This window comes from Pseudorasbora parva, chromosome 23 (assembly GCF_024679245.1).
Source record: "Pseudorasbora parva isolate DD20220531a chromosome 23, ASM2467924v1, whole genome shotgun sequence".
In the NCBI taxonomy this organism is placed as follows: Eukaryota; Metazoa; Chordata; class Actinopteri; order Cypriniformes; family Gobionidae; genus Pseudorasbora; species Pseudorasbora parva.
The window spans coordinates 19174168-19190463 of record NC_090194.1 but is presented as its reverse complement, the minus strand read 5'-3'; the positions used below and the strand labels follow the sequence as shown (position 1 = coordinate 19190463).

The following is a 16296-nucleotide window of genomic DNA, read 5'->3' as shown; positions in this document are numbered from 1 at the left end:
TGCATTACTGTCGAGCCCAGGCAGCAGGGGCGGAGTGGCCATCAGGAGAGTCGGGAGAATTCACGTTGGGCCGCTCTGTCCGCTCATATATTGGGGTGGCAGACTCGGCTGCTTCAGTTTTCTTTTTTATTAATTTTCTCTGTATGTCTATATGTGTTTAGTAACTGTGTGACTGATATAACAGCGCCGCTAATTACACTAGATTTCAATTTAAAGCAGCGCATGATCATCAGACAAAAATGCATTAAAAATGCTGCTTTCTGTTGTCAGAGCGCTCTCTCTCTCTCTCTCTCTCTCTCTCTCTCTCTCTCTCTCTCTCTCTCTCTCTCTCTCTCTCTCTCTCTCTCTCTCTCTCTCTCTCTCTCTCTCTCTCTCTCTCTCTCTCTCTCTCTCTCTCTCTCTCTCTCTCTCTCTCTCTCTCTCATCAACTCTAGCGTGCTGGGTTCCCCCTCCGCCCCTGCAGTATCCTCAACAGCATGTTTATTGCTTGGTAGTTCGATCTGGCTTAACACCACATAGGCCTATGTTACTTAGGCTACCTATTCTATTGCATGTCATGCGTGAATCGGTGGGCGGGGCTAAACAGGCAGTGATGAAGTAGGCGTTGATCTTCTTCAGACGCGGTGCTTGCCTCCCTTTGACATCATAGATCCCCACTTTGAAAAACCTGGTGTCAATAAAACCTTTACTGGACTAACAAGGACGTTTTCAGTTCTGAAACTTACAGGGGATTCTTATAGTGTGATGACCTCTTATGTCAAAAGCTCAAGGAAAATTTGATTTCTCAGTTCATGACCCCTTCAAAACTCGCAGTTCAGATTTGTTTTCTTTTCGGAATTGCAAGAAAAAGGTCAGAATTCTAAGGTGAATGTCAGTATATTGGGGCCGGACTCGATAAAAAAAATTATTTGTAATTAATTAATCGCATTTTAATTGCATATAAATATTTGACCTGGAACAATGAGAAGTAATTTTTCACATGGATTTTTAGTATACCATTGAATAATGAATGAATACATAAGCTTAATCAACAAAATACTGTTTATTTATTTCATTCCAGCAGACCAGTGCAATGTTTGCCATTAAGTGTAGCAAAAGCATATTTGTGATATTTGAGGCTCGATGTGCTGCGGTGATACGCAAATTCCTTGTTGTATAGCTTTCACACAACCATGCTCTTGTCGACGCTTCCATCCTTTTGTTTTTTTAAAACAAAATTTCCCATCCACGGAACCAAGCAAAGCGGTCTCATCAGCTTCTTCGTTCATGTTTACTATGGTTTGTTGTTGTCGTGACCATAGGTCGTGACCGTCGTGACTCGTGAACACTAGTTGGTGTTCCAGTATAATCGGCCCGTCGAAACTCATTCATTGAAAAACGTTCTGCGATGCAAAAATAAGAGTGGTTAAAATTATTTATTTTTGCGGAATTAATCATAATTAACATGTTAAAGTCCCGTTATTAATTAATTAATTAATTAAATTAAACAATTAATTAAAAATAATATTCAGAAAAAAGTATATATATGCAAAGCTGAATCCAGTCTTCAGTATCACATGTCACATCCAGTCTATCACATGATTCTTCAGAAATCATTCTAATATTCTGATTTGTTATGAGTGTTGGAAACTGCTGCCTAATATATTTGATGAATGAAAGGTTCAAAATAACTGCATTTATTCAAAATAAAAACATATTTTCAAATAATATAAATCTCCTTTACTATCAATTTTTATCAATTTAACACATCCATGATACTGAATAAAATTATTGATTTATTTAAAAAAAGAAAAAAAAAAAGAAAAATGACTGACCCCAAATTACTGACCAGTAGTGTATATTGTTGTTACGAAAGATTTCTATTTGTAAAACATTTGCTTCTTTTTTTTGACGTTTTATTCATCAAAGTATTATAAAAAAGTAGCACAGGTTATGAAAAAAAAAATATTAAGCAGCAGAACTGTTTTTAACTTTGAAAATGAATCATCATATTAGAATGATTTCTGAAGGATCATGTGGTACTGAAGACTGGAGGAATGATACTGAAAATGTAGGTTTTCATCACAGAAATAAATGATAATTTAAAGTATAATAAATTGAAAACCAATTATTTTAAATTGTAATTATATATCAAAATATTTTAAAAAATTATGTATTTTTAATCAAATACATGCAGGCTTGATGAGCAGAAGAAACTTCTTTCAAAAACATTACAAATAGTAATGTGTCCAGATAGATAGATAGATAGATAGATAGATAGATAGATAGATAGATAGATAGATAGATAGATAGATAGATAGATAGATAGATAGATAGATAGATAGATAGATAGATAGATAGATAGATAGATAGATAGATAGATAGATAGATGGAAAATATGTTCTGTGGCGAAAACTATTTTCAATAGATATGCATACTGTACGTATCATGAAAATTTCACAGCGCAACCAAAAATTGTTAACATAATTTTATATAGCTTTATTAATTATGACTGAACATGTACAAATATATGTCCAACCGGTAGGTTACCTTGTTCATTCAGTTTGGACGTAGTGTAGTTTTAATCTTTATAACCCTGCCTATATCTCAAGCAACAGGCTGGATTTTCATCTGTACTGTACTATTCTAAGAGATGAAAACTGCAGTCCAATTCCAAGCACAGAAATCAGCTTTTACTCCAGTTTTACTCCAGAGATATGAAGAACTGCAGCAGCAGCCTCTGGTCTTGAATTTTTCCTTCCCTGTGACACAAAACATTCTCTCTCCTCTATATGGCAGAAAGAAAGAAAAAACATTTTTTGCATTTGGTAACTTGAGAATTGGTCAGTGGCTGAGAAATATCTGACTTCAAAGTGACCTGTGAAATGCAAATTCCCCAAACGGCTTTACTTTTGTCATTATCAATATATATATATATATATATATATATATATATATATATATATATATATATATATATATATATATATATATTTCAGCTCAAACGTGTCTTTTCTATGCAAATTTGCTCCATCAACAGGTCTTTCTTGGTCAGTTCTGTCTTTTAACTTTGCTGTTATGTTTTATGTATGTTTTGACATTTGTAAAGAAACCCATGCATGTGCAAAATATGACTGATGCTGTGGGAAACTGAAAATGCACTTTATTAAACTGTGGAATTTAAATGTTTTTAAGTTTCCAAAAGAGTCTACACTACTGTATGTTGATTTTCTAAGGAAGTAGGTTTATGTGCATGCATATGAAGCTTGTATACTTCCTTTGAAACCTTTGAAAAGTTCATGCGATTTTATCATTGATTGGGGATAAATAAATAAAACACATTTTCGTGTGAGGAAAAGAAAAATAATTTAAATTTGGCATGAAACAGAAGTTGAGATTAGTCTTTTGTGACACATCCGAGTGTAACGGCTTTTGGAAAGAGAACAGCGGGGCTTCATTTGGTCCGTGGGGAATTGATTGGATGGTTGTGGTTTGCTATTGGTCAATCTCACGTGAGTGACCACTGGAGGGCGCCTATTCTAAACAAAGGCTTAGTTTGATGACGCCAAGTGTGAGCGCAGTATCTTGGGACATGTGGTCTTCACCTCACAGCCGGTGGAAAATAGGACTCTGGCAGAAATCATGTTCATGGATGCGGTTATTAACGTTACTGTAGTGTAAAGCAGAGCAGGACCGAGTGTTGTGGAGCTGAGCACGGCTGCTTAAACAAACACACGGCTCGCCAGCACCGGGACTTTTATTATGAAAGGACGGGACACAGTCGCCAACTTCCGTATTTCCTGTCATGATTATGAGTTAAAGCAGCTCTGTTTATCATATTAGATACATTTAAGATTTTTTAAAATTATGTTATGACGTTACTCTGTGTGTTCACTCGGTGCTGCGGTGACATGCGCTTCTGCCAAATAAAACTGAGGGTAGCGCAGATATGACGCAATTGACAGGCGACTCCCCCAAACGCTATGCTGACACGTCCCGGGTCCTTAGGTAAAATAGCAATTTTCTCACAATTTACAAATAGTTGGAAACATTTGGGATATTGAAAGTACTCAACTGAACAAAATGTATAACACTGGCCTAGTGGTTTTTGGATTTTTTACTGCAAAAATACTACAGAGTGCACCTTTAATGATGATATTTTTAGAGATATGATGGAAGGGATGTATGGGGAAAAAATAAATAAATTTAAATGCTCCTTTTGTGTGCCACAAATAAAATGGCAGCATATGGGTTTGGAACAACATGAGGGTGAATAAACGCTGACAGTTTTAGTTTTTGGGTGAAATAGTGGGTTTTACACTTTATTTTAAGGTGTCAGTGTTACAGTGTAATTATACATTTAAGTACTGATTAATAATAATTAACTACAAACTAGGGTTGGGTTTAGGGTTAGTTTGTAGTAAATACATGCAATGTGTAACAAGGACACTGTAAATAAAGTGTTATCAAATATTCCTTAATTGTGTTTATAATAGTTTATGCTATTAATATTGCTACTTTTCAACAAATAAAATCTGTGCCAGGTGACAGAGTATGAATTTGGTTTGTACATTGTCATTATTATTACCATTAGTGCGAAACTCCATGTTTAGTCACAGTTGGCTTATTAAAAATAATACAGGGGCAAAGTGAACTGATCATTAGGGGTTCACTCAATTTCACGCACAAAGGACTTTTAAAATCTGATTTTGCTGTAAAATGGAGATGGAGACTCTTATATAAAAATTCTTTGAAAACTCTTATGCCAAGAAATCATCATGGTTATGAAATTATGAACAGGAGCTCATTACCGAATGACTGCCTACATTTATATAGCGATGCCTGTGTGGCAGTTCAGCAACCCGTCCCGATGTGCAAGTGTGAACCGCTCCTGTTTTCACATGTAATGAAGTTAGCCAATCACATCACATTCCATTTACATACAGATGTCTTAAAGGCATGATGAACTGCATTTTTTTAATGTTTCCTGAGGTGCACTTATAATGTTAGTATGATTTTTACATCAAAAATGTTCCTAATTTATAAAGGAAAGGTAATTTTCTACCCTGATTTTAGTAGCCTAGAAATCTAGACGTACCCTAGTGGCAGCAAATCTAATCTGCCCGCGAGTGTCGTCTAGCAACTCTCAATACCCTTCTGAGCTGTAATCGCCAAACTCTTGTCAGGCCAATCACATCGTGTATAGAGTCGGTGGGCGGGGCCATAATGACGACGGCCGAGTTGCGTTTGCGTGCTTCTAGTAAACACAGAAACTGCCGAACAGCGGTCTTTTGAATCAGCTTTGACCGCGATTCTGGAAGACTTGGAGTTAAGCTTTTCTCTGAGAAAAGAACAAAGAACGGCACTGAAGTCATTCTTAAAAAGGGAAGTGTTCGGAGTTTTGCTGACCGGATACGGCGAATGTTTAATCAGTCAACAAGCTCTGCTTCACCTTCGTTGCTCTGGTTGGTGTAGCGCTATCCAATTGCGTGCAGAGGGAGTTTGAAAGACAACCGTTTATCCCGCCCCCTCGGATTGAGCCCTGTCAATGGTGAGTTTCCAGACCAAACATCTTGATGTGGGTCTGGCTTGTCATGCTGTGATTTTAGCCCTCTGATTCGAACAATATTTAAATGTGCGTATCTGCTACTGCTGTGATTGGCCAACGTCTTCGCATATGAAAAAAGTATTACATGTGGAGCTCTCTCTGAAACTTTTACTGTGTTTTTACTATTACAGCTGTCGATATTAAATAACTGTGAAAAGTGTTGATTATAGCATTTATATTTAGATCTATACCATTCAGGGATGGAAATTAGCACCCGCCTCCAGCCAAATGTGGGTGATTGAGTTGTGGCGGGTAAACACGCTTCACCTACTGGCCACGGTGGCGGGTAAATATTGCATACTTTTTCACCTCTTTGTAAACTTTGTTCAGTGCATGCGAGTGCTGCCGTCTATTCGAATATGAGCAGTCGTTTTCGCCGTCATCACCCTTTGTGGAGCGACACTGTGAGAAGATCTGTCTCTGTGCACTCACCCGAAAGCGCGCACGTCTCACACAAGCAAATATTGAGTTCTCTTTGAAGTCTTGCGCTTAAACTGACAAACTCACACAAAGTATTACAACATGTCCATTTTGATAAGTATCCTAGCATATTCTGCACATGCCTTAAGAAAACTTTATACAGTCGAGAAAGATATTTCCCTGCATCAGGTCTTAAAGGGACAGTAGCCTTTACTGCTCTGTTTAATGTCAAACAAAAGATAAGGACATCACTCACTACTCTTGATTAAATAGCTTTTGTAAGTTTAATAATGATTAATCTGTAATTTAAACACTTAATTATGCAGTTATTTTACATTTGATTACATTATTAAATTTCTGTACCTTTCTGCAGGCCAGTAGGCCTGTACATTATTATTTAATTATGTAGCGACTCAGGCGAATCAAACACACAATCGCCAGTTACATTTAACAAATATGTTTTGAATGCTTTGTGCTCAGTAACAGACCTTCCCCCAACACAACAGAGAAAGATTCTCCATTACCCTGGAAACCATCTGATAAGAAGTTTTACGGCCCAAAAGAATTTGGCCACATGAAAAGTTCCATACACAGAGAGTTAAAGGTTGTAAGACACACGCTTTTGCCTCAAATTATAGACAAACCATCTATAAATGAACATGCACCCCAGGACATTATATGTAAACACATAACTGTCTTGTAAAATGTTTCTTCTGTATGGTATTTTGCATCTTTTTGTCTTTGTCTTAACAATTTACTAGTTCAGGTAACCTCATATATGCATGCTCCTTGACTCATGCCTACTCAATCATGGGGTAGAAACAATGTAAGTTTATTTTAAATGCTTGTATTTCTGTATAAGAATGTATCTCTGCTTTAATACCTCCCAGCCATAAGGTGTTTGATATCTAAATATTCCTATTTCTTTGACTTACTCAACGATGCACCAAATGGGATTGTGAGATGTATCATTAATATGTTTAGCAAACTTGGGATTAAAACCATACAAAATCAACACCCCTTTACGACACCTCAGAAACATGCAAAGTAGGTCGTAAACCAAGGCAAAGATAACTTTTCCCGCTCAGAATTCACCCTCTGGATTGGGTAGACTACCCAGAAGGGGGCGTGGATTAATTGTCTTAAAAGACCAGTGGAGACCACAATCGCTCTCTTCTGAAAATCTCTTCCTCTTCCGAAATGCTCTTGTCTTCTCTCCCTGGCTGAACCAACACGTCCCCCCAAGCAGGGAGGGGCTCCAGACACAGAGCCATGTGCGGTGTGGGACCAGAAACCGAGGCCCACCACACTATGGGGCCAACAGGCCTCGGCTCTTCCAAAAATCTTCTCTTCTACAATCCGATCTTCAACAATCCTTTTCTCCTCGCTTCATCAACTTACTAGCCCCAAGGGCATTCTTCAGAAGGAGAACACGGAGCATCCCTAAAAGCAACCAGCCGCTCCCCCCGACCTCGGAAAGAACCGCCGTACACGCAGGGCTTTTGAACTCGGAACACACGCACACACGCGAGAAGCCACAACTAGAGCAAGTATTATCTTCCAAATTCAAACTGCTGTTAAGAGGGTGTGTTATTTTCCCGTTGGGACAAGTTAACTCCGTGAAAGTTGTATTTGATGAACTGAAGGAAAGCTGCTTCTTACCCCTAATTCTTTGTCCCATCTCTCTCATCTCTCTCTCTCTCTTTTATCTCTCTCTAATTTCAGTCTATTCATTATTCTCTTTTCTGTATTCTTTCGTTAATATCTATATTTCTACTCTCTTGATGCATATTTAGTGTGTACTTTCTGTGTGAATCGTAGTGTTATTTTTAGTCTGTGTTTATTAAACCTCCAAAAGACATTTAATTAGTTGAGTCTGTTGTTCTCCCACATACACAAAGTCAATGAAACTTACGATCTAACGTTACCTAACTGCTTATGCTACTATGTTAGTAAAGTAAACTGTATGACCATTTGAAATATTGAACTTGTCGTGATCAGTAAAGTTAATGTTTCTTATGCGCTCGTAAAGCAGTAATCCCTTATTGAGAATTGATTTGAAAAGTCTATAACTAATTTGCAGGACAAACTTAGTAGGATAATTTCAAGCAATTCCGTAAAGGGTTACTTGTATTTAATTAAACAATTTTCCCTATCGGAAAATTTTAATACTGAACGACTAGCAAATTATATTCATAAATTCATGAATATTGAATATTAAATCCCTTTTGAGTTAATTATTCCCCGAGACATTAAACTCATAAGTCATTGTCGTTACAATGCAAACATGAGGGAGGTCAAGTTTAACATTTTAGTTTGAATTTTTTTTTCTACTGTGCATTTTTGCAATGTGCTAAATAAATATTTGCATAATTTGTAATTGATTTATTATTTGAAACTTTAATATTAATGTATGCAATTGCAATGCCTTGATTTTTAGTAAAGTTACACAGTCAATAGCATTAGGCATAAATGCAATGGTACTAATAATTGGCATCATTTATTTTCTGCATTTCGGTTTTTGGCCTTCGTTTCCTCCTTTTCGGTTTCGGACAATCATTTTGATTTCAGTGCATCCCTACTGACAAAGTTCTGCTTTGTATGTCGTCAACATACTTCAGAAGATGCCAAAACTAATAGTTTCATTGTCAGGACTAAAACCCTAAACCTGGAAGGTTTAAATCCTCCAAATGCCACATCCAGGAAAAAAAGGGCGCACAGAGCCCTATACTCATTTAAAGAGTTAATTCACCCAAAAATGAAATTGATGTCATTAATGTCTCAACCCAATGTCGTTCCACAACTGTAAGACATCAGTTCATCTTCAGAACACAGTTTAAGATATTTTATATTTAGTCAGAGTGTGTATCTGTGTAGGCACACTATACTCTCCATGTCCAGAAAAGGAATAAATCCCGAAATCCCGCAGCCACAGTGACCAGTGGACAAAAAAAAGTTCATTTCCATCCCTGATACCATTATAATTAGATCTACTCCCATCGCATAAAAGCTTGCAGTGATGAGCGTTGTTGCCATTGACAGGCATGTTGAGCGCTTGAATGCAGTGATCTTGTCGATTTCTGCACTCTTACGAATGCTTTCATCATAAACACAATGTAAATACATTGAGAGATTGATTGTGCTGTATATTCAGCCTTTGATTATAACTGGAGTTTTGGCGAGAGTCCAGAACTCTGTCATTGATAAACTTGTGATTATAAAGGGAGGGTTCTTTGATTGCTTTCTATATATTATTTAATTGTAATTTAAAACAGATTATCGTCATGCTACTAAGAGAAACAATGTGAAGTTGACTGTTTAGGCTTCATTTACTGACACATAGACGAACATCTGACTGTACATGAATCATTACATGTCAGAATCATTCATCACAGATCAGTAACACAGTTACTTCCATGTTGTGGCATTACTGTTGGGTCCATATCTTACAGTAAAAGTATGTCTGCAAAGCCTGTGCCGAAATTGCAACTGATTTACCAAAGAATCCACAGTATTTTTTTTGTACCGACTCAATTGTACCGAACAAGAAAATAATGCTCTGAGACATTCACATGGTTAAACAAAATTACCATATTCCTAGCATTAGAATCCTTTGGATATAAATGTTATTTTTAGTCCAGTGATCCACTGATCGCTCTTCTCTCCTCGTCATCTCACTAACATGCCAGTGAGCGGAGCCAAAGATGCGGCAATTCAGATGATCTGATTTCGCAGATGTGGTCTTTACGGCATAAATGTGACAAAATCTGAAACTAGTCGTCTTCAGAGCTTGGTTGCAATAAAACGTTTTTTTAAACTAATGAGGAAGTTTTGAGTTCTGAAACATACACTATGTTTTTATAGTACAATTACTGCATACATTTCTCAATTCATGACCCCTTTAATCGTACATTAGCAAAAACTAAATGGTGACTAAACCTTTAGATTGAGATTTTGAAACATTAATGACAAATAACTGCTTTTCACCGTCGGGCTAATCATTCCATTCCGTGCCGATTCAGCCCAGCCAGTGTGGATAGTTTTGTTTTCCACTGTGAGACTGATAACGGAGCTTTTTGGAATGTAATACAAATGCGTCAGTCATTGCCTTGTTACCGCATGAGTTTACAGATGGTATGAGATGCAAATAGTGACTGCGTTATGGAGGATGATCAGATATTTCTGTTTTAAACTTGTGTTTGCTTTGCTGTAATAGTGAGCTTGGCCAGCTACAGAGAAACTGGTAGCCAGGCAACAGACAAGTGACTAATCCTGAGTGGCGATATCACTACACCCATTCAACCAGCACGGTCATTTTTGGGGTGGTTTTCTTTTAGTCTATGTGATTATCCACTGACAAACGTGGATAGATTTTGACACTGGCCAATGCAGATTATTTCTTAATGGCTGAATAATCAACTTGGCCCATTAAAACTACTACAGAATAATAATAATGAAAAATAATAATAATAATAAGCAAACACCACTAGTGTGAACTTTTAGAAGTAAAAGTACACAGATCCAATGCATCGCACGGACTGTACCAGCGGGCTACAGCATGGTTAGCCAACCGTGATGAGAATTCTGGGCCGAAACAAGTTGTTTGTAATCGTGCCGTGCTTAATCAAGCTCAAGTGGATATAAAACTGGAACCATTCCTTATTGTTCTTGGAACCATTTTAGCCTGACAGCGGCAAAGTGTCCATTGACACTAAAGTGTTACTGTTTTTGGTGCAAGGCACCTTGAATAATATAAGGACTTAAAGGGTTAGTTCACCCAAAAATGAAAATTCTGTCATTAATTCATCACCCGTATGTCTTTCCGAACCCGTCAGACTGATGAAATCGGAGAGCTCTCTGCCCCCTCCATGGACAGCAATTTAAATACTGCTTTCAAGGCCCAGAAAGGTAGTGACTACACTGGTTCAACCTTAATTATATGAAGTGAATACTTGTTGGCAAAAAATTTAACAAAAATATTTATTCAACAATATCTTCTCGTCTGCGTCAATCTCCTACGATGTTGACATAGTAAATACAGTCCAGTGCTTTTTAATTTCGTCAGAGGTACGAAACGCCGGCAAAACGCCGGCTTACCATTGGTCGATGCTGTTTTGGTGAGCACCACAATGCATGTCGAGTCAAATCAACTTTATTTATATAGCGCTTTTACATTGACAATTGTTTCAAAGCAGTTCACAGTGTTAAACAGGAAAATATTGCAACAAATTTTGATTCGGCTGTACAGTCTGTAAAGTAATGGGGAGCTAAACCATTTAGTGCTTTGTAAGTAATAAGTAAGATTTTAAAATATATGCAATGTTTAATAGGAAGCCAGTGCAGTGTTGACAGAACTGGGCCAATATGATCGTACTTCCTCGTTTTAGTAAGAACTCTAGCTGCTGTTTTTTGGACCATTTGGAGTTTATTTATTAAGCGAGCAGGGCAACCACCTAGTAGAGCATTACAATAATCTAGCCTTGAAATCATGAATGCATGTACTAACTGTTCAGAATTTTGCATTGAAAGCATGTGCCGTAATTTAGATATATTTTTAAGATGGTAGAATGCAGTTTTACAGATGCTAGAAACGTGGCTTTCAAATTAAAGATTGGTATCAAAGAGCACACCCAGGTTCCTCACTGACGACGAGAGCTTGACAGAGCAGTCATCAAGTGTATTCAGACAGTATTCTCGGTTACTACTTGTAGAGTTTTTCTGTCCAATAATTAAAAAATCATTTTTTTCTGAATTAAGTTGCAATGTGTGTGATGCTGATGCAGTAACTGGATAATGTAAACTGCTTAGGAGACTAACACAGACAAGAAAATATTGTTGAATAAAGTTTTTTTTTTTTTTTTTTACGTATTCTCAACACTTCATAAAATTAACATTGTCTTACTCTCGTCACATGTACTATTTTAAGTCTTTACTACCTTTCTGGGCCTTGAAAGTGGTAATTAAATTGCTTTATATGGAGAGGTCAGAGAGCTCTCGGATTTCATTAAAAATATTTGTGTTCCAACGATCAGAAGGTCTTAGGGGTTTGGAGTGACATGAGGGTGAGGAATTAATGACAGAATTTTCATTTTTGGGTGAACTAACCCTTCGAGAATATAGTTCTTCCAATGCAAGTGATGAGCAAAAGGCCAAACATTATAATATACATGAATCTTGCATTAACTGCTTAAAAAACTGCTGTTTTTTTTCTGTCTGTAGATATTTGTTGGGGAAATCTCCATGTATGTCATGAAGTCCACTAGAGAAGCCCTAATAGCCCAGGAGAAAACCATTGTGACTGGAGAGTGCTGCTACCTAAACCCTCTCATCCGCAGAATCATTCGGTTCATTGGTGAGTCTTCTGTTTTCATTAGTGCTAATCATTTCAGCTCAGTTATTGTTTGGTACCAATATGGATTTTTCAGTGGGCAAAATTGATGGCACCATGGTGAGAGAATGCATACTTGGAATTGTTGTTAATGCAATGACAGCGATTTCTCATAAATAAAGGCAAAAGTAAATGAAAAGTTTTTTTTTTTATATTCTGGGTTTAGGGGACGATTGCTGTACATTTCTTGAAAAAAAATATATAAATGATAAACATGTTAATGATAAACAAATGCATTTGTCAGCAGTTTGCTTATTGAATGTTAATTATTGAATGACTAATTAGTCCTTTTTATTCTTAAGAAAAAAACAAAACAAAAAATCTGACAAGTTATTGGTACCATTTGACAAGTTATTGGTTATATACTATAGCGTTGATAGTAATTATACTATATAAATAGTATATAAATATATACTATATGGTTTCCCACTGAAGCTAAGCAGGGTTGAGCCTGGTCAGTACCTGGATGGGAGACCAACTGGGAAAACTAGGTAGCTGCTGGTAGAGGTGTTAATGAGGCCAGCAGGGGGCACTCGCCCTGTGGTCTGTGTGGGTCCTAACACCCCAGTGTAGTGATGGGGACACTGTACTGCAAAAGAGCACCGTCCTTCAGATGAGACGTTAAACCGAGGTCCCGACTCTCTGTGGTCATTAAAAATCCCAGGATGTCCTTTGTTAAAGAGTAGGGGTGTAACCCCGGCATCCTTGCAAAAATTTCCTATTGGTCCCTGTCCATCATGGCTATAATTTCTGTCTCCTCTCCACCATAAGTTGGTGTGTGGTGAGCGTTCTGGCGCAATATTGCTGCCATCGCATCATCCAGGTGGTTGCTGCACATTGGTGGTGGTTGAGGAGAACAATGTAAAGCGCTTTGAGTGCCTTGAAAAGCGCTATATAAATGTTACAAATTATTATTAGTTAAAAAAAAATAAAAATAAAAAACTAGCTTCATGCATTTCTTTTTTTTACCAACACTTGATTATGGGTAAGTTTCATAAATTTTAAACAAAAAGCTGAGAAAATCAAGTTTTTGTGAAAGACTACATCCAGATCAGATTCAGAGCGAGAGGTGTTCCTCAACACCCCTAATTCTTCACAGTCCTGTAGCCCGTCCTGGGTCCACATTTCATTCAGTAACATTAGATTGTTTTGATTTATATGCTGTTTAATGTTGATGATCACATTATTTTACATATGCATCTGCTTACATACGATCGCTTGTTTTACTGCGTCTTCCCCACGCGTGTTTTGAGCAGGAGATTCAGTACTCATTCAGAAGATGCGTGGCATCACGATGGTGGCTCTCCATCGTGATATCGGTCAGCCATCGTCCATCGGCACAACCCTACTATCATTTGCCATTTTTGTGTTCTTATTTGATTACTGACTTTTTTATTGTCTTTTGTTGGAAATTTAGTTTGAGTTTACATTTGTTGTATATTTAGTGTCAAAATAAGCCTTCCTGTGCTGTGTGTATACTTTTGCAACAACATTGCCCAAATAATCAAAGAATTAAGAGATACTAATTAAGATGTTTGAATGGCAGTATATTTGGCCGTTTTCCCCATGTTATTAAAAATTGTGTCGAATATCGATTGTAGCGAACTTGGAAATTCTAGTATGGTGACAACACTAGACTCAACGGTGTCTCATAATTATTCTTGAGACTGTACATCCTTATTCTATGAGAAGACGCCTCGCTTAATAGAAACACCACAAAAATAATTCTCAAAAGTTCGATGCAGCAGTACGTTCACATACATTTCCGATCCATTGCTGTGTACAAATCCATTCGGCTGTGCTTTTATGGGTGCGTTAAAGGGTTAGTTCACCCAAAAATGAAATTTATGTTATTAATGACTCACCCTAATGTCATTCCACACCCGTAAGACCTCCGTTCATTTTCAGAACACAGTTTAAGATATTTTATATTTAGTCCGACAGTGTATGCAAGTGTATGCACACTTTACTGTCCATGTCCAGAAAGGGAATAAAAACATCATCAAAGTAGTCTATATGTGACATCAGTTAGTTAATTAGAATCTCTTGAAGCATTGAAAATACATTTTGGTCCAAAAATAACAAAAAACTACGACTTTATTCAGCATTGTCTTCTCTGGTGTGTTTTCAATCCTCAAATAATCGATTCATGATTCAGATCTCGTGTCAAACCACCAAACTGCTGAAATCACATGACATTGGCGATCCGAATCATGAATCAATCCGCTGATTCATAACCGTTTTAAACTTTATTTGACGATTGAAAACAAACCCGGAAGAGAAGACAATGCTAAATAAAGATGTCGTTTTTGTGATTTTTGGAACAAAATGTATTTTCGATGCTTCAAGAGATACTAACTCACTAACAGATGTCACATATGGACTACTTTTTTTATTCCCTTTCTGGACATGGACAGTGTAGTGTGCATTCACTTTCATGAAGGAACAGAAAAGCTTTTGGACTAAATATAAAATATCTTAAAATGTGTTCTAAATATGAACGATGGTCTTACGGGTGTGGAACAACATTAGGGTGAGTCATTAATGACATGAATTTCATTTTTGGCTGAACTAACCGTTTAAATTATAGCTGTCATGGGATATGTATTTGACATTTTGGTCAGTGCAGATGATTTCTTAATGGCTGATTAATCAACTTGGCTCATTAATAAAAATAAAAATACCTAAGCAAACACTAATAGTAATACTTTAGTGAGCTCAAAAGTGCGACACACATCCAATAAATCTTTGACTTTGTTTGCTGGTATGATTTACCTGGAGATTTGAAAGTAAAAGTTTGAAAGTAAAACTGCTGAGCTGTGGCTGTTTTATTGATTAGGAGCAGACAGGACGCACAACACTACCTCCAAACCACATCAATTTTAAATGTTTTCCACAGACATAATGAAAGACACAATCAACAAAAAAAACCATGAAAACTTCCCGCTCACAGTGTTTCTTTTATGTATTCATATTTATTTTAGAGCATGTTTCCAAGTGCTTGATGTAAAATGAAATTAAAAGAATGGGGAGCACTTGATTTAATGGATGTGAGGCATAATGTAGTGGAGACTCTGGTAAGGGCATCCTCTGAGGCTTGGGATTGCAGTGATATGGACCATTGTATTGTAGCTTTTGCACAATATTGTGCAATCGGGGCCTGAGAGAACTCCAGCTCTCTTTTGTCTTTCTTTCTCCAGCGGTTGCCTTGTTTTCAGTAGCTCAACTTTTTGGTCATATAGGAATCCTTAATACGTTCAGAGGCACTAGTCTAGTTCACTCCAAGACACAATTTCACAGTTAAACAAGTCACAGTGACTACAGCCACAGCCAGGCGTACAGCTCACAGGCTATTACGTTATGAGCACCCTCCTGACCTTCTGATATTTTTAAACATGTTTAAAAATTTCAGTGAGTCGGCCCAATTTTAACTAGCATTTTGACACTATATTTCCAAATCATATGGAACCACATCACACAGACTAGATCTATGAATATTATTATAGCCCAGTGGCTGCAGGCCTACAGCGTACACACACACACACACACACACACACACACACACACACACACACACACACACACACACACACACACACACACACACACACAGTTGTTTCTCTAGTTATTTTTGTTGAAAAGAATGTCTGTGCTGTTCTCCACTTTGCTTCAAATCATTTGCATACTTGTCTTTTTATTTTCTTTCTTTTTTTTCCTATCTGACGCTATAGCGGCAACATTGAAAGCTGCATTCTCCATGTTTAGTTGTGGAAGCTTAGTAGAAAGTCACTTGTTGTCAGCTCGAATTTATGTGAATTTCAATGGAAATGGTATGGAAGCAGCATGATCACGTGACAAAAACAACCAACCAATAGATGAACTAATGAAACAAGAACCAATG

General features: G+C 37.2%; 1 protein-coding gene across 2 annotated transcripts in view; it reads left to right on the top strand.

The window, feature by feature from the left end:
* The window catches only part of plppr1 (phospholipid phosphatase related 1), an 87437-nt gene that overhangs the window by 58804 nt on the left and 12337 nt on the right, over nucleotides 1-16296 (top strand). For both annotated transcript variants that reach the window (XM_067433412.1, XM_067433413.1), the window contains exon 4: nucleotides 12227-12359. In XM_067433412.1, the coding sequence (XP_067289513.1) occupies nucleotides 12227-12359 (133 nt within the window). The remainder of the gene's footprint in view (nucleotides 1-12226; nucleotides 12360-16296) is intronic.